This window comes from Diuraphis noxia, unplaced genomic scaffold (genome assembly GCF_037042655.1).
Source record: "Diuraphis noxia isolate RWA-SAM2 unplaced genomic scaffold, SU_Dnox_SAM2 contig0003, whole genome shotgun sequence".
Classification (NCBI taxonomy): Eukaryota; Metazoa; Arthropoda; class Insecta; order Hemiptera; family Aphididae; genus Diuraphis; species Diuraphis noxia.
Genome location: NW_028301713.1, coordinates 39,973,857 through 39,992,139, shown reverse-complemented (window position 1 = coordinate 39,992,139; position 18,283 = coordinate 39,973,857). Strand labels below are relative to the sequence as shown.

Here is an 18,283-nt window from a genome sequence, read left to right as displayed (position 1 = left end):
CGACTATTTTCGAGGTTATGTTGTTTCCGTTCTAGTCCGTCCGTCGTGTAACGTGTTCGTTAATTTTTCAAGCTAAGGCTAACTTTGTTTACTGACTACTTCTTCCTAGTTCCTCCAAAAACGGTATTATATTTGAGATTCCATCCAAGTCCCTACAACAAGGGCTACGATTATATTATTATTAAATTATGGGGCATGGTGCAGCTCACAAAACAATAGTGTGGTACTGTGGACTGTCGTGGTCTGTGGTGCCTTATAACGTCGAGGGTCTGTTATCACTATAACATTGCCTATTCAATTTTATTTTTTTATAATATTTTATTAATCCCATCAGGTCCGTTCACCGTTGTGTAGTTCGTTCATGTTTACTCTTATCAACGACGTCGTATCTGGCTGGGCAGATCCCGGTAACTCACTCCGTGCCCCGTGGCTCCGGTGGTGACTTGTGCTGTTCATTTTTTACCCTGTGGCCTGTGAACACCGTATTATTCTACTACATTCTGATTATTATTAAATTTATTACCAATATTACAACTTAGAATGAACAAAAACGTCGCATCAGCGGTTCATAAGAACGCTAACGGTGCCAACAATTGGATAAAGTTTACAAACGCTTTACCGCCTCCTGCCAGTAATTTGAACAACAGTTCCGTCGTACAGGTAATTTAACCCGAACAGGCCGAACATCTAAGGTTGCAGCTCGATGAGTGTAGTCCTCGCCGTGTATTTATTTACAGTTGTTTGTGTTTCAGAAGCATGAAAAAAAAGATATAGAAGTTGTAGCGATCGACTGCGAAATGGTCGGCATTCATCCCGATGGACAGAGAAATATGTTGGCTCGTGTTTCAATTGTCAACTCTAAGGGCGAAACCATTTATGACAAGTTTGTCAAGCCTACAGCAACAGTGACAGATTATCGTACACCGGTGAGCGGTATTCGACCTGAAGATATTGAACACGGGGAGGTATTTGCCAAAGTAAAAAAAGAAGTCACACAATTACTCAAAAATAAATTATTGATAGGACATGCACTAGAACATGACTTAAGGGTATTGAGGATTTCACACCCCAAACATATGATTAGAGACACCTCAACGTATTGGCAATTCAAGCAATTGACAGAAGGTCGAACGCCTGGTCTGAAACGATTGACATTACATTTTCTTGGTGCTAGCATACAGGAAGGAGAACACAGTTCTGTTCAAGATGCCAAAGCAGCACTACAGTTGTACATGTTGGCTCGAAAAGATTGGGAATTACTATTAAAAAAGAGAAGAAGCCGCCCCAGAAATGGGAATAAACCACATAACGGATCACAGGGAAAGCATAAATAGTAGTTTTTTTGCACTAAAATGTTTATAATTAAGTTTTATATTGAATTATGATAAGACTGTTTTTGAGATTATTTTACTTGTAAAAACATTTGAATTGTTGTTTGATACATTTTGTTGGTTAGGTATGTAATATTTTGAATTTATTTTACCTTAAATATAATTGTATTTCAATTGAAACCCTCTTATAGTATTATTTTAATATAGATATCTAATACATAAGACAAATTGTATTGTGTCAGATGTTTTGAAAGAATATTGTTTTCTAAATGCAAATCACTAAAGGGGTAATTTTGCTATAACACTTAAAATACATTAATACAATGCAATGATCAATTATTAAATTTACTAAATGTTTCACATAGGTAAATTTAATCCTGTTATGCAAATTATTATTTAAAACTAAATTGATTATTATAAGAAGGTTTTATTTTTTATATATTTGTTAATATTTAATTGATATCTGTATATATTTTATTATAAAGTACAAACTAGTACTAGTAAGTACAGATTACCCTATTTAAGTTAAGAAACATAAATGGCAATTAAATTGTGTGCGTTACTGGTGCTTTATTGTATAGGATAAATGGTAAATTCTATGATCGACTTGGCATGTTGATTGACCCTTTCCTGACTAACTGGTTGCAGCCGAGTAAGCTTTTTAACATGAATAGAGTTTATGTCTTATGTGAACAGAATTAATAAAATGTTTTTAATAATAAATGGAAATCTTACAGCATTAAAACCAATTACTTCAAAGCCATTTGAGTTGAGTTACTTAAGAACTCGTTCAGAATTATAATATGAATACATACTAGATTAGTGTACTACATATTAATGTACTTTAAGATGATATCAGTAAATTATTTTTTTTTCTCTGTGATATACATATCACATTTTAATCGTAATAATATGTATAATCAATAGTTTTTAAAATTACAATTAAATCACCTCTTAAAATATTTAAAAGAAAGATTCTTATCTAGGGCATCTAATATGCTTTTTATTTTATTTTTATATCAAAGCAAGTTGAGTATTTTAAAATTATAAATTGTTTGTTTATCTTAAAACATGTACAACTCACATTAAAATTTAAGTATAAAAGTCTATAAGGTGCCATAGATAACAATCTTGAGTTGACATATTTTTAAAAGGTAAATTGTAAATACATATATATTGTGTTTCAATAACATAATTTTAATTGGATGTTTATAGGATGATTTAAAAATAATTATTTTATGCAATTAAATGTAATAACTAATAACAAAAACTTTAAGAATATTAGCTAAAAAATATTGATTTCAATTTATTATTATTTTTTTTTTTTAAGTACATTTTAACAGATAAAGACAAATATAATTTTAGTATTTTACACCTATTCTAAATTAAATAAATTATTTGGGTCCCAACATGTCTTCTGGTCTGACCCATTTATCAAATTCTTCTTCAGTTAAATATCCAAGTTGTAGTGCAGCTTCTTTAAGAGTCGATCCATTTTTATGGGCTGTTTTTGCGATTTTAGCAGCCTAAAATTAAAGATAAGACAATTAATAAAGTTAGCCAGCTATGTATTTGAATTAGCCTAAACCATAGACTATCTTACTTTATCGTATCCTATATGTGGATTCAAGGCAGTAACTAACATAAGAGAATTCTGTAAAAGATGAGAAATTCTCTCCTTATTAGCTTCAATTCCAACAACACAATTATCTGTAAATGACATACAGCTATCTGCCAAAAGCCTTATAGATCTCAGCACATTGGAAACAATCATAGGTTTGAAAACATTCAACTCAAAGTGGCCATTACTGCCACCAACTGTTACCGCTACATGGTTACCCATCACTTGAGCACACACCATTGTCATTGCCTCACATTGAGTAGGATTTACTTTTCCTAAAATATAATAAAACAATAACATTAAATAATAGTAAATATCATAATAATAAAATGAGTGGGAATTAAAATTATATTATAATACCAGGCATAATACTGCTTCCCGGTTCATTTTCTGGTAGTGACAGTTCACCTAAACCACTTCTCGGTCCAGATGCAAGGAATCTGATATCGTTTGCAATTTTCATTAAGCTGCATGAGAGTACATTTAGTGCTCCTGATACCTCAACCATAGCATCATGAGCAGCCAGTGATTCAAAGAAATTAGGAGATTTTGTGAATGGCAACTTGGTTAATTGACTAATCTTGTCGGCACATTTTTCAGCAAAACCAATTCTAGTATTCAAGCCTGTTCCGACAGCTGTACCACCCAAACCCAGTTCATAAAGATGAGGTAAGGTATTTTCTACTCTTTTGATACCATTATGTAATTGTCTTACATATCCACTGAATTCTTGTTCTAAGGTTAATGGTGTAGCATCCTATATTAACAATAATTTACAATTCTGTTAGTATACAGTAAGCAATATAAATGTGATATACAATACAATTGATACAAATCAACTATATTTCTTAGTGTTATTAATTTTGAATTCAATTTTTTAATATCTACACTAAAAAACCTGGATAAATAGTTATTTTACTTAAAAAGCCTAAAAATATTTTTGTATTAATTTTTAATGAAATATCTTTTAGAACAGTAAAATTAACATTAAAACCAAAGAAGCCTACATTAATTACTCTGCTGTTCAGAATTGCGTAATTCCAATTGATTATGAATGTGCAGTAATATAATATAATCTGTTCAAAATGAGATCGGACCTCGGCGGCGACCAGTTTTCGTTCGCGGACGGTCAGGCACCTCCCCCACCATATATCATGTGTCAGGCCGAGCCGCAGAAATAAGCCACGCCCATGCGCACAACTCGGCCGCCGAGGTCCGATCTCATTTTGAACAGAGTATAGAAGTAATTATATTAAGAAGTAAGCATTTTATAAATTTACCATATAGGTAGGTTTCAGCAATTCTTCAAATCTTTTAAAAAGTTACATACTTTCTTAGATAAGAAAATTAATAATGGTTAATTATTCATAAACTTTAAGCTAGGATTAAAAAAATATAGTGATTTAAATTATTATAGAGCTCACCAGTAAATAGAGAATCAATATAATAAAAAATATTATGTTCGAATTAATTTTAAATTTATAGAAATCAATCAACTATTATTCTTACTTGTGTATGTGTTCTGCCAATTTTTATAATGCCAGAGAATTCTTTTGCTTTTTTATCTAATTCCTTATGTAGATGTTTTAATGATGGCAATAATAAGTTGTTTAATTCCATTGCTACTGCAATGTGCATGGCTGTTGGAAAAGTGTCATTGGAACTCTGACTTTTATTAACATGGTCATTAGGATGAACTGGAATTTTTGATCCCAATTCTCCCCCCAGAATTTCAATAGCTCTATTACTAATCACCTGAAATACATTTCATTTAACTATAATATTTTTATTGCATCTTAAAATGTAATTGATATCATTGTACATACTTCATTTGTGTTCATATTTGACTGTGTACCAGATCCAGTTTGCCATATTACTAAAGGAAAATGTCCTTCGTTATAAAGTTTTCCACTGATTACTTCATCTGCTGCTTTGCTTATTGCATCAGCAATTTTTGCATCAAGGCCAAATTCTTTGTTTACTTCTGCTGCAGCTTTTTTCAGTATTCCCATAGCAACAATTACAGGATACTAATAAAATATTAATTATAAAGTTAGGTAAATCTATTTTAACCAAATTAATCAGATTTATAATGAAAATTTCCATATTAAAATCTTAAACATGACTAATAAGGTACTTATTACCTATATAACTTATAAGGGTACTAAATAATTTATGAATATTTAAATGACTGGTTTAAATTATAAGAAATTAAACCCAAATGATATAGACAGCAGATCTTTAAAGAATAAAAGTAATAAGTTTGGTTAGAATTTTAAAGTGATTTTTAAACTGGTATTTAAGATTAAAACAATTTAGAAATCTAATAAAATTACCAACAATATTCTAGTTCTAAATGTAAGAATATAAAAACTATTTTCTAAATAATCTGTTTTAGAAAAAACTGTCTACAAATGCAGTGGCGCCGAAGTCCTAAAAATCTAGTAGGGCGAAAAATATTTCAAGAGGCCCAACATCTTAATATCGGAAAAAATGGCATACCGTGGAGAGGAAAATGGTCAATATGAAGCGGCCCTATCTTAAATTTTCAAAATATGTCGGGCCATGGCCCGACCTTAACATAGGGTACGGCGCCACTGTACAAATGTATACAACACATTGAATTAAGTTTTTATTTAGTAACTATCATTATAAGTATATGTTACATACTTACTAATAAGACATATTGTAAGTGATATTTTTAGCTTTATTAATATACTATTCATTTTTATTTTTTTTTTATTTTTATTCATAAAGTTTTACTGACGAATGTCATCTTAACTTACTGTTAATAAGATTATTTTTTTAACATTTAGAAAAAAAATAACAATTAAAAAAAAAATACATTAATACTATTCATAATAACCATGATATAAGTATTATTCTTGTAATATATATGCATAAAAAAATTAAAGCCATACATTGATGCTTATTATTTTTTAATAACTACCTATAACTAACTAATATTTAGTATAATTGTATTTTATAATACGTTAGTACCTATTTAAAATAACAACTACTTATACTTAATATTTAATATCAAATTATCAAATAAGTAAGTATGAAGACTGCACATACCGGCATCTGTTCTTTTTCGCCTCCAATACGAAAGTTCATTGTTGACCTCACTGTTTGAGCACCATAGTAACGATCGCTAGGCACTTCCAATTCACCAAAAGTGTCGGATTCCTTGCGGACACCAACACCACCTTTGGAAGCCTTAAACATAGTAAATCACAAATAGGTACCTTTTTTTTACACACACAAATCCGGCGGTAAAAGCAATATAGGAAACTAGTTATTAATACAATGGACAAGACGACATGCAGACGCAACATACAACTCACCATGGATTTTCTGATCGAGATCGAGGGCAGCCTCAAAGTCGCGCAACAGCCGCCGTGTTCGAAACCGGTCACAAGCGCTGGCTTGATATGAAGCGTTTTGAACAACTGACACGCCCTCATCGTGGATCTGTGTACCTACCGGTTGAATTATTTTTCTGTTCAGTGCAATGGGAAGAATTTATTGAAGAACGATAAGAATAAATGGACAGTTATAGAGCAAGGAGCAAGCTGCTGCCGCTGTACGCATATAATGATATAATATTATAATTATTTTACATTTAAAATGATAATCATAGGGCAAACTGTGTCAGCGAAAATTAATCGACCTAGTCGCTATCGCTACACAAGCAGCAAAGATCAGCTGCAATTACCATTTGCTATCTTGCTGATACAACACCCGTGATATACCAAGGCTTATAGATAATACTGATAATAACTATCTTTTATGACGAGCGGATATATATATATATATATATATCACTCACATGTTAATATGTTATTTAATACATGATAAATTAATTAATTTATCATGATTTAATACATGACAAAATATAAATTTATTTTGTCATGATTTAATATTTCTATACGCTTAATGTGCACAATACTGTCCATATTATTTACTCAATGGTTCATAATTTTATAATAAATAACAACAACATCTAATTTTTTATTTTTTTGTACATAGTGAAGTACGCCATTTCAAATATACAAATAACAATTATGTAATAGGGAGTATAACTTTATAATAAGTAGATATGTCCTTAGTACAGAACTAAATCCGTGGTTCACGAACATCTTTTTAGTATATATTGGAGTAATTTTGAAGTAATTATTTACATAAACACCTTGCTGCCCCTCAAATGTCTGGGTCTCGGTACCTACCATGGACCCTTCTGACTCTCATCCTTGTAGCTTTTAGGGGCCCTGACTATATTATGGTTAACCTGTTTACTATTACATAATTGGCAAATCATTTATGATAGTTAATAGTTTCTCAGTTAATACAATAACTGACAGAATAATTATTCGAAAATTGTAGTACACGGGTGGTTAGTGCCTTATACTGTAAATAACGACTTAGCAATAAAAAAGGGTAGGCATTAGGCTATGAATTCAAACGGCCTTTGCGCGGAAACCCGCGCAATTACTTTTCTTTTCAACTGCCAATCGACGACGGACGACACTGACACGCGATAAGCGCGCCTGGAACGGTCGATCCGCCGAGACTCCGAACCGGTCGACAGTAAGTTGTAGAGGAGTTCTCTGACCGACACTCATCGAAATATTATTTTAATTTATAACTTGATCCCTTATCTTTTGTTTATTAATATATATATTATTATAATAATATACACGATTGCCCAAACGTCCGATGTTCAGTGTCGTAATCTAATAATTCGGTGTACTCATGAGTCATGACAATGTTTAAGACCTGGTTTCCTACAATCACGCATCCGTTAGCTTAGGTTCCGCATCCGAAGCACGATGCGTGATCACAGCAATACAGCATCACGCAAAAGTTGAAGTACCGAAAAACAGTTTGTTGTTTAGTGTTTACTAATAATTCACGCGCGTGTTTAGACATGCGCGCGATTGTCATTTCACGCGCGTGAATCGCGCTGTAGTCGCCACAGTGTCGACATTTGCGTTTCACGCCGTGTGAAAGACTATAACTATACCTTTAGTGTACTGTCGTGACTCGTATTTCAAATTATATCAATTATTACAAAAATGAGTGTGAACTCTTTTAACAACGATGGTCTTTCGTCTTTGATAAAATATATTGCATTGGGTCTGGGTGCCTGGGTGGAGCACTCTGATAAACATGTATAAATAATATTATTCAATCCCCCTCCCCCATAAGACAATTGAATGTACGCCACTGCATATACAGTGCTTACCTATAGGTATTTAGTGGTTTTTTGCAGTTTTATTAAATTATTGAAATATTTTTAATTATACATAATAATGATGCCGATGAGATCATTTGAAGAGTTTTTAAAAATGCCGGTAATAGATTTCAGCCAATCAAACTTTAAAAATTGTACACGCTTTATATTTTTAATTTTTTTAATTTTTGGTTGAATACATTTTTATAATTTTTATTTTTGAGAATACTAGTGCGTATAATAGGTATGCGTATTTTTGTTTTAATACATTTTTAAATTTGAATACTTGTAAATACATTTTTTTTTTTTTAGTAAATTATAAATTATTGAGTATATCTTATCTAGGTAAGTATAACCTTTTTGGTGTTGAAATTAAAAATGAGTGGTTCTTGGATAATACAACAATTAAAAAAATTTTGCTAATTTAACCTATTAAATGTGCGTGGTTTTAACTTACCAAAAATGTGCGGTTTTGTTCTGTACTTTATTAAAAGTGTGCAGTTTTAGATGTCAATGGTCTATATTACTATAATAGTAATGAGTATATTTTATGGTATTATTGCTATTAAAGTAATATTAATTAATTTTTATTTTACTATGAATAATACTGCAGACAATACAGTGTATTATATAGGTTGACATTTTTTTACCTAAAACATTAAATTTGAAAATATAATTGTGTGTCTAAAATATACTCATATACTTATACATTTATTTTATGATTTATGTGCTTTAAAATTATCGAGCAATTACTTAACAATAATATTTTTAAACTACAACAAAATAACTAAAAATTTTATTCTTTTTTTAATTGCCAAATTTCAACTTAAAAAAAGGTATATATAGTATTTATATATTTTTAAGATTTTTTGGTTGCAGTATTAACTAGTTATGGACAATATTGTTTTTACTTGTCTATTCTTATTACCTATAAATATTGAACATTTTATAATTTTTTATCAATATAGTTACTATAACGAATTTTGTAAAAATTCTAATTATTTATAAGACTTAAAATAATATTGTTCCTATGTATTTTCAAGATATTTTTATTGGTATATGAATAAATTTTGAAGAACCTTGTAATAAATTTCAAGTTTTTTTTTACCAGGCTTATCTGTCAGGTAGGTCATTATTCTGTTACACGCGTTGGACTCGTTGGAGTATATACTATTATATTACCTATACCTAATAGCCCAAATATTAAACATTCGGGAGTGTTTCACAAAAGTGAAAAGTCTATAGACACGATGTAGAGAAGATCTTCTCTACATTGTGTCTGTAAGTGTAAAAATGTAATCTTTAAGAACCATTATAATAATCAATGATAAGTTAAAGACAATAATTATATTATAAGTTAAACTAACTAATCAATACCTATAGCCATAAAAGTTACTACAATGGGTGGCTGCTTAATTAAAAACTTTCATGTCTTTTAATTACTCTCAGCATATAAACTTATTGTGCAAAACAGTATATAGGTATTGTTTATGTCAAATAAAAAAATGATCTGTTTGAAAATAATAATAATACCTACAGTAAAACCTCGCTAAGATATGGATCTTATAGGATACGCTTAGGACCGTTCAATTTTTCAGTTTTACCGAAGACTTACGAGTTTTTTGATTTTGGTTTGAACTGATGTTTTTAAAATTTTTAATCTTAAACTGACAAATAAAAAAAAAAAATGTTGTATATAAATATTAATTTTTTTAATTTTAATCTTCAAAAAATGCCTTAAGCTGACAAATAAGTGATAAAAGTGTTGATTTTACAATGAAGTGTGTGTTTATTTTTATTAATCAAATTTAATTCTACGTAAGTTTATTCTGTAACCAAAAACTCAAAGAAATATAGTAATAATCGATATCTATTATATCTATTGTATATTTTATTTCTATTTTTAATTATTGTGGTAACGTTGCATAAAAGTTAACAGGTAAAAAGTTCTCAAACGTGTTATTAAAAAAAGTACGCCCGATTAGGACCGTTCTCAAACGTATTCTACCCTTTAGTTTTACATTTATAACAGGTAGAGCCGGTAGAGGTACCTACATCTGGTGATTGGGCCAATATTTTCAACGATTTTTATTTTTATTTTTTTTTCGGTAATTGGGCCACTATTAAATTAACATGTCATATATTACAAATAACAAGAAAAGCTAGAAAATGAATTTTAATTAAAATAATTATATTATTTATATTTTCAATGAAATAAAAAATATATAAAGAAGGTAAAAAGAATATATTGGGGTTTGTAAAATCGGTATTAAATTATTTAAAAAATAATTGTAGTTTTGCGTATAAGTAAAGAAAAAAACAGATCGTATTTAGTTACTTATCAAAAAAAAAAATTTTTTAAATAATAATAATTATTATTTGACTAATTGTATTAACCTTATATATTATAATGAAATTAAAAATAAAATAATCTAAAAATAATACATTTTTATGTATTAGAAAAAAAATTAGTTATAAAGCTTTATATGTTCGAATATTTTGATGCTTTACATTCATGGACCAATCTCTCAAATCTCTGTGTGCCTATCATAGATAATAAAGAATTATTATCTATGATGCCTATATACTTTAAAAATGTATGTTTAATTTGTGACCCAATCTGCGGGTTGTAAAATGTAATCAAATATTTTATACAGAGCAGGTAGATAAAATGTGTCCCAATATCTACCGCCCTTTAAAACGATGTATTATTATTATATTTATACTTTATATAATTATATAAGTAGTAGATACACCATTGTCCTCATTGTAAGACAATCATCAGTATATACAGACATTTTTGGCTTACCTAATATATAGGTATTCGTTTAGTATGTGACCTACCGGTCGCGTGACCTACCGTATAGGGTGAACGTTTTGTATGCGTGACCTATACCGGTCCGGTAATTAATTTAAAAACATACAAATTAAAAATTATATAACTAGACGTTATTTTATTATTACAGATAACGATTTATATAATGTCTGACATCCTTTTGTGATACATCGTATAGTGCTGATCTCTCGAATTTCACCCATTCTTTTGTGATACATCGTATAGTGCTGATCTCTCGAATTTCACCCATCCTTTTGTGATACATCGTATAGTGCTGATCTCTCGAATTTCACCCGTAGCCAATCTTTTTTTCCTCATGTACATCTTTGTTTCACCATGACATTTATGGCATAAATTAGTTTCGTTATTTTGTGGTAATAGTTTATTATTTTGTAAAAATTCTAATACTGTTTTTTCGGAAGAAATAATCGCATACAATTCGACTGCCAACATTTTAAAGTTTTAAACACGCGATATCGGATTGACGACAGAACAGGTACTGACAATATTGTCGATAATGTTAAAATGACAAAATATCTATTGGTAAAAACCAGTAAATATAATATAATATAACTATAAAGATAAGCAAGCATAGATTGTCTATATCTATAATATAGATAATCGTCTAGGTAGGTCACACACTAAACCCAGTAATACAGGTAGGTCACATACTAAATTCGATTTTCATCCGGTAGGTCACATACTAAACGAATACCAATATATATTGTCTATACACCCTAGATATATAGGTATTAAATATTAATATATTATACAATTAATATAGTTTACTTTATAGTTTATATTTGATTATAATATAATTCGTATTTGCCCTCATTTTGGATGACATTTTTTAGATTTTAACATTTCTATGAATATGACTATATGAGATAATTTTACGAAGAGATCTAGAAAAAAGTATAATGATTGATGTAAATTGTAAAGTGTTCCGGCCAGTTGCGGGATTTCAGGTCGTTTTCGCGGCAATTTGTTCGATACGTTCCTAACGTCTATCCGTAATCCGTTGATAATGATGTGATAAGGGTATAACGGTTTTCGTAACTCGAACGTTCAGACTTCAGATACTAGAGATACTGAAATTTGACTGTTGAGTATTGATACCTTGTATTGACACAAAGTCTTAAAATATTATTAATTAATAATTTTAAATTTATCAATTTCCTTCTTGTTCAATCGCTGATCCCCAGATGTCGATTGATTGTGAATCTAAAATTCGAAAACCTTCAAGTAGGTATTAATGTGTGTGTTTGTGAGCTGTGCACAATTATTGTATTTAGACAAGTAAACATTTTTACATGTTGTAGTTAAATTTGATTATTATACCACTTTAATATTTGATTGCATTTAAAATATTGAACCTTGTCAATACTGAACACCTGGTTATTGTACTATAATTCAACTTCAATTTCCAATTAATTTTATTTAATTGTCCACGAATAATTAAAGATTTTTAACATTATAGTTTTTGACTTCATTACCATGGCTAAAGATAGAATGTCTTCTATCTTAAGCAGTGGCCATAACTCAAAGTCCACACCTACAGACTTCTATGGGTGGCAATCTGTACATTTATTTGAATTAAACGTTATAGTTGCTAAATTGTAGCATAAAAATGGGTGTACAATTCTACTATGCTCGAGATTATACTTTTTTGTATTGTTTTCTTGTTTATTTTCCTTAATACCTACTTTAAAAGTTATGCTTATGTGGGTATTTATCTACAGATTAATATTGGAAATCATTTTAAAATTAACTATTGCTAAATAATTAAATTCAACTTGTATTTTATTTATAATTATGATTTTAAAATGTTTGCCAATTTTAATGGCAATTTAATGTATCCGTTAATCAATGCCAAAGTGTTAAATGTGAATTAGTATTCGACAAAAAACTTAAATAAGTGTTTTAAATTAATAATTTAAAGGCTGATTATTGAAAATCTTAATTGGTTCATTGCAATCGTACTTAGGTAGTTATTATTTTGTAATTAATCTTTTTAAATTTTAATATTTGTAGATTATAAAATATATACATTTTCTCAAAATGGATGTATCAATTTAATGTTTGCTTAAAAAAGTTTGATTTTTAATTTCTACCATAGTTATTTTTTTTATTTGCTTTTTAAAACCGTAGTTATTTAAGATACTGTTGATTTATAATTTTCGTACTTAACTCCACTTCTATTAATAACAAAACTTTGCATATTTTTTCAGATACATCAATTATGAAGCCTCAAGAACTGTGTGATATCGATGACTTAGCTACATCTCTTGTTGTCGATGTATTCCTCGGTTTTAATACCCACAAAATGAACTTAGAACATAAAGAAAGATATAAATGTAAATCACATTTAAAACCTGTGATTGATGAATTCATTAAAAATCAAAGTATGAAAATAGCTTTTGATTCTTTTTGGAATCAAAAGTATATTCCTGATCATTTATTTAAAGTATCTTACAAAAAATTAGTCAGAGACCATATTGAAAGATACATGGGAATGTTTTATTCAGATTCTGGTTTTCGAATTGAACCATGTTATAGGTATTCTTTAGAAAATAAAGTAGGAGCCAAAGTAAATGCTACTAGTCATTGGAAAAAAGATGGAATTATTAAAAGATTAGTTGGATGTGTGGCTGAGTTAACAGAAAAAGAAGAGGATGAAATATTGTATATAGGGAAGAATGATTTTTCAGTGATGTACAGCTGTCGTAAAAAGTGTGCTCAACTTTGGCTGGGCCCAGCTGCATATATTAATCATGATTGCATGGCCAATTGTAAGTTTGTACCTAATGACAAAGGAACAGCTTGTGTTAAAGTACTCAGAGATATTGAACCTGGTGACGAGATAACATGCTTTTATAGTGCTAATTTCTTTGGTGAAAATAATGTCAACTGTGAATGCTGCTCGTGTGAAAAGTTGTGTAAAGGGGCTTTTAAATCCAATAAAGAACAACTGAAATCAGGACGGTACAACTTTAGGCAAACTCATGGTCGAACCAATTATCGGTCTCCTGATAAAAGCAAAAAATTAAAAGAACCAAAAACACCTAAAAAGAAAAAGAATGTGGTTTTGGAACCTTGTACTCCAAATAAAAATCCTGAAGTTGATAAGGGTGAAGCTTTGCTTGGATCACCATACACAAAAATCATCCAAAAGACAAGAGGCTTAGATTTAGACCAGGCATCAAAATCTCCAGAAAAGTGATAAGTACCTAAGCAGAAAAAAGACATTGTTCTACTATATTGAACAAAATTATAAGCTGAATATAATTTGTGTCTAGTTTTCAATTGGAATTTGATTAGTTTTCGGTCTACCATCATTTTTTTTTTTATATATATATAAAATTGTGTTAACATTATGTTTGTTTGTCTATCACCAATTGTTTTCATTAGGTATTTATTGAGCCGTTATATTTACTAAATAGTATGTAATAAGCGCCCACGGGAAGTGTTGTACATAACTCTAAATTTTAATTTTAATAATGAAATGTAATGATTTGACTACGGTTTAACTAACTATAATCTCTATAAGTATTCTCTTTTAATTAAGATACAAATGTTTTAATACTATTAATAACTTGAACAATTATTGCCTATGTCTTACAGACCTAGATAGTTCAGTATCATCTTATTCAGTGTGGTTTCAGATTGATAATAAGCTTTCACAATTTGTTAATATACATAATTATAAGGTACTATTAATTTTTAATTCCTGTTCTTCGATAATTGTCTTTAATATAGTATAATGTAGTTAAAATTGTAATATTTAGAACATTTAACGATTTTAACGCTTCACAATTTATTTTTCTCATTGTCTAAACTTTTACGTTTTGTAATTTAATTAAGCACTGAATATATTTACCTATAATACAAAATATGTACAAAATATTTATTATTGTACTTCAGTGCATAAACCATTTTACTACCAGTGTCATTTTAAATTATTAACATTGATAATTATGAATATAAAATGTTTAAGTTAGCAGGTTAAACAAAAAAATAAAAACCCACGACATCTAAAATGTTCTCGGTCTGGTGGTGCTGCTTAGTGCCTGCCCCTAAATGCTAAATTCTGCTTTTTCATATTATATTAATTATCAAATTTGCCCATTGTACATAGTTGTATAGATTGTAAATTACTTAAATATATATATAAAAAAAAAGTTAGCAGGTTTTAAGTTTTTTAAATATAATATGCTTTTAATTATTAATTATTGGATTTAATTAATAAGAATAAAAACATTACAATTAATTGTATTAAGTACATAATTATAATAATATGTGCTAGACAATACAGTTTACATAAAATGAACAGCTCTGGTAGTCTTGCAAGTGGCTATTATATTAATAATTCGACAATTATCTAACAACTGAAACTATATGTCCAGATTAGGTGTTAAACTTAAAAGTAATTTGTTTGTAGAAATTGAATTTCATACTAATATGCTTAAGCAAGATCAATATGTGTGTAAATAGTTTCATTATGTATGACATTCTAATTACTTAAAATATAAATTGAATATAAATATTATATGGTTTTACATTTAGAATAGTTATATAATAAGTTAAACACTAATTACAATAAAGAAAAACATTTAATCACATATACAAGTAATCAAATTAAAATACTAAACAATCACAGCAGTGAGGACTTGTTCTCCGTGTTCTTAGACCTTGGCTATATATGTACCAAGCAAAAAATTTTCTATCTAAATATTTTTGAATAGTGCACAAAATAGAATGTCTTGGTAATTAAACATAATATAGCCGAACTTTTGATGATGATATCAGCAGATCATCATCATAGAAATTTGTTTCTATCACAATATTACCACTGGAAAAAAAAAAAATATGAATTTAGAATTATAATAAGCTTATAACTTAAACTTAAATGTTTATTTTATATAAAAAACTAAGTATGTGTTAAACGGAAGTTACTAATTAGCAGGGCTTGTAAGTTTGTGTCTTAAAAATTCATAAGTAAGATTATAAACATGACTTTAAAATGTTTAGAAATATGTATTATGCCTTAAAACAACGGTTCTCGCACTGGTATTATTTTCAGTTGCTCTGACTTCCATAATTTTATACAGTAAAAAAACATTAATTATTGCATTTTTCATAAAATTTTGGTTTCTTCAGTGTTTTAATAATAAAAAAAATATAATAATAGCAATATAGAAATATAAAAATTATAACTGATATGCTCAATAAAATAGAAAAACTTAAAAATATGCCAATGAGGAAAAAATCTCAGAATATGCAAAATAAATTTAGTAACTTGAAATGGAATACTGTCATCTAGCTTTAAACACAACTTAACAAGAATGATATGAAATTGCATGAGTTTAAAAGCCTTAATATTATAAAAAATAATAATAATAAACACAATTGAGTAGACGCAAAGCAATGTTCAGCTCTAAATATAATATAATAAGTGGATCAGTCTTATGTAAAACCATAGCTCACAACTTAATATTTTCCTCTAGAAGGAAAATCAATGAATTATTAATATGATTTTGTTAATAAATAGGTAACCATGACAACAAAAACCTTACGAAATGTTGGTCTGAAACAAAAATCTTGAATCCAGCCCAAAAACATATTTATGCAGGAAATGAATTTGTAGTGTATATATATATATATATGGTATATAGTGCTTTAAACTAAATAATATTAATTTAATAGAACTATTATCATATTTATAGAAATTTACATTTATTAATTATAACGTTTAAAAAATAAATTATCACAAGATTATAATAAATAAAAATATTATCATAATTTAGTAAAACATACTTTAGAACATTTGCAGGCATCATTTGTGATTCTGGTGCTGCTTCAATAAGCGACTGCCAAGTGTTAGTTGAGTTAGGAATAACAAAACCAAATTCAAAATACCATTCTTCAAGACAACGACCCTACAATGTATGATAGATAAATGTTAAATAATATAAAATAATGTGAGGACAGACAATAAAATAGTGTTAAATTTTAAGACAATATAAATATTAAGGTCTAGTCTGTTGCAAAAATATATCAAGTTTATGGTCTGTTTAGTATTATTCTGTTTAGAAAATAGGCCAATGACATTATAACAGTAGGTACCTAAATTATGTTTTATGGAAGTTCATAATATAGAGAATTATTTATTACTAATTTTTCAACCTAAACAATAGATTCATACCTTAAACAGTACTTTTTGTTGTAACCTTAGTTTTTCCATAGGTTCTACAGATGAAAAATTGATCTCCCTGGATACAGCTCTACACTTCAATATCTTTTTTGGTACTTTAGCTTCGTGTTCCTTGTCGGGTAATGATCTAATAAAAACATATATATATATATACATACACTGAAAATTCATCATACCCTTATTATGTGGATAGTACAAAAATATTTTATAATGTTCTTACAGATCCTCGGTGCCTTGCCATAATACAACTCCCGTATCGGCGTCTCTTAAATTCATCCAATTGCTATAATATAATGGGAACAAAAAATGTAATTTACAAAAATTGATCAATGCTATGCCAAATGTTCAACTTACACTTGGAATCCATTTAAGATGTCCTCAGGCTTTGGTCCCATTATGATAGTTATCCTATGATTGGCAGAACTTGTAAATAATGATTCGAACTAATGTTCAGACCGAGCAACAGGACATATTTTAGAACTATATAACAGCTATGGACTATGAATGCAGTAGAGATCAGAAAAAACGATAAGTACAAAACGATTGACTAAAAAATATTTTGGGAACCTTTTCGACGTCCCGTTGGAGAAACGGAAAACGGGTGCTCCGAAAATACGGTTCGTTAATAATACTATATAATAAAATAAAGATATTAAAAGTGTATATGATAATATATACCTAAATAATTATTACGTATAGTTTTTTATTATTTTGTTATTAGACATTGATTACTATTAGTTATTACTCATTGCTGTTATTACTTATTAGTTATTAGGTCTTAATATTGTCCAATGGTTTATTATTATTTATTATTGATAATAATATTATAATAATCAGGTCTCAAAGAACTAAAGAAGGCCGAACGATTTTTGACGACAACCGCGATTTCGAGCTGGAGGAAAAAATAAGCATTACCGCTCGCAGTTTCACTTCCACGGCCGTCGAGTTCACGCTCGCGCCACTCGATATTATTTCCTGCAGGTTGCAACCTGCAAGCTGGGGTTGGACCGAGTCGATGTTCCGCGGCGCGGGAGCTTAGTGCTTT

General features: G+C 29.0%; 4 protein-coding genes across 8 annotated transcripts; 2 read left to right on the top strand and 2 right to left on the bottom strand.

Annotated features, from left to right (window-relative positions):
- The first annotated feature begins 44 nt into the window (after positions 1–44).
- Positions 45–1,511, top strand: LOC107167566 (RNA exonuclease 4). Its single transcript, XM_015516685.2, has 3 exons — positions 45–267; positions 335–660; positions 753–1,511. The coding sequence occupies exons 2-3, from the start codon at positions 541–543 to the stop codon at positions 1,332–1,334; spliced, it is 702 nt and encodes a 233-aa protein (XP_015372171.1). The 5' UTR covers positions 45–267; positions 335–540; the 3' UTR covers positions 1,335–1,511.
- A 1,099-nt stretch (positions 1,512–2,610) lies between these two features.
- On the bottom strand, positions 2,611–6,630 carry LOC107167370 (fumarate hydratase, mitochondrial-like). Its single transcript, XM_015516394.2, has 7 exons — positions 6,300–6,630; positions 6,031–6,171; positions 4,779–4,982; positions 4,462–4,707; positions 3,313–3,709; positions 2,935–3,227; positions 2,611–2,857 (listed from the first exon to the last, which is right to left on the bottom strand). Exons 1-7 carry the CDS (start codon positions 6,417–6,419, stop codon positions 2,726–2,728), a joined length of 1,533 nt encoding a protein of 510 aa, XP_015371880.1. The 5' UTR covers positions 6,420–6,630; the 3' UTR covers positions 2,611–2,725.
- A 4,578-nt stretch (positions 6,631–11,208) lies between these two features.
- LOC107167420 (histone-lysine N-methyltransferase Suv4-20-like) lies at positions 11,209–14,917 on the top strand. 5 transcript variants are annotated; one of them, XM_089221890.1, is made up of 2 exons: positions 11,209–11,520; positions 13,256–14,917. In XM_089221890.1, exon 2 carries the CDS (start codon positions 13,267–13,269, stop codon positions 14,245–14,247), a length of 981 nt encoding a protein of 326 aa, XP_089078016.1. In that variant the 5' UTR covers positions 11,209–11,520; positions 13,256–13,266; the 3' UTR covers positions 14,248–14,917. The 5 variants fall into 5 exon arrangements, with proteins under 5 accessions (XP_089078016.1, XP_015371935.1, XP_089078015.1 ...); XM_015516449.2 differs by lacking the exon at positions 11,209–11,520 and adding an exon at positions 12,109–12,269; XM_089221889.1 differs by lacking the exon at positions 11,209–11,520 and adding an exon at positions 12,127–12,273.
- Positions 14,918–15,214: 297 nt separating this feature from the next.
- PrBP (Prenyl-binding protein) lies at positions 15,215–17,955 on the bottom strand. Its single transcript, XM_015516517.2, has 5 exons — positions 17,593–17,955; positions 17,459–17,521; positions 17,230–17,365; positions 16,842–16,963; positions 15,215–15,876 (listed from the first exon to the last, which is right to left on the bottom strand). Exons 1-5 carry the CDS (start codon positions 17,631–17,633, stop codon positions 15,795–15,797), a joined length of 444 nt encoding a protein of 147 aa, XP_015372003.1. The 5' UTR covers positions 17,634–17,955; the 3' UTR covers positions 15,215–15,794.
- Positions 17,956–18,283: the final 328 nt, after the last annotated feature.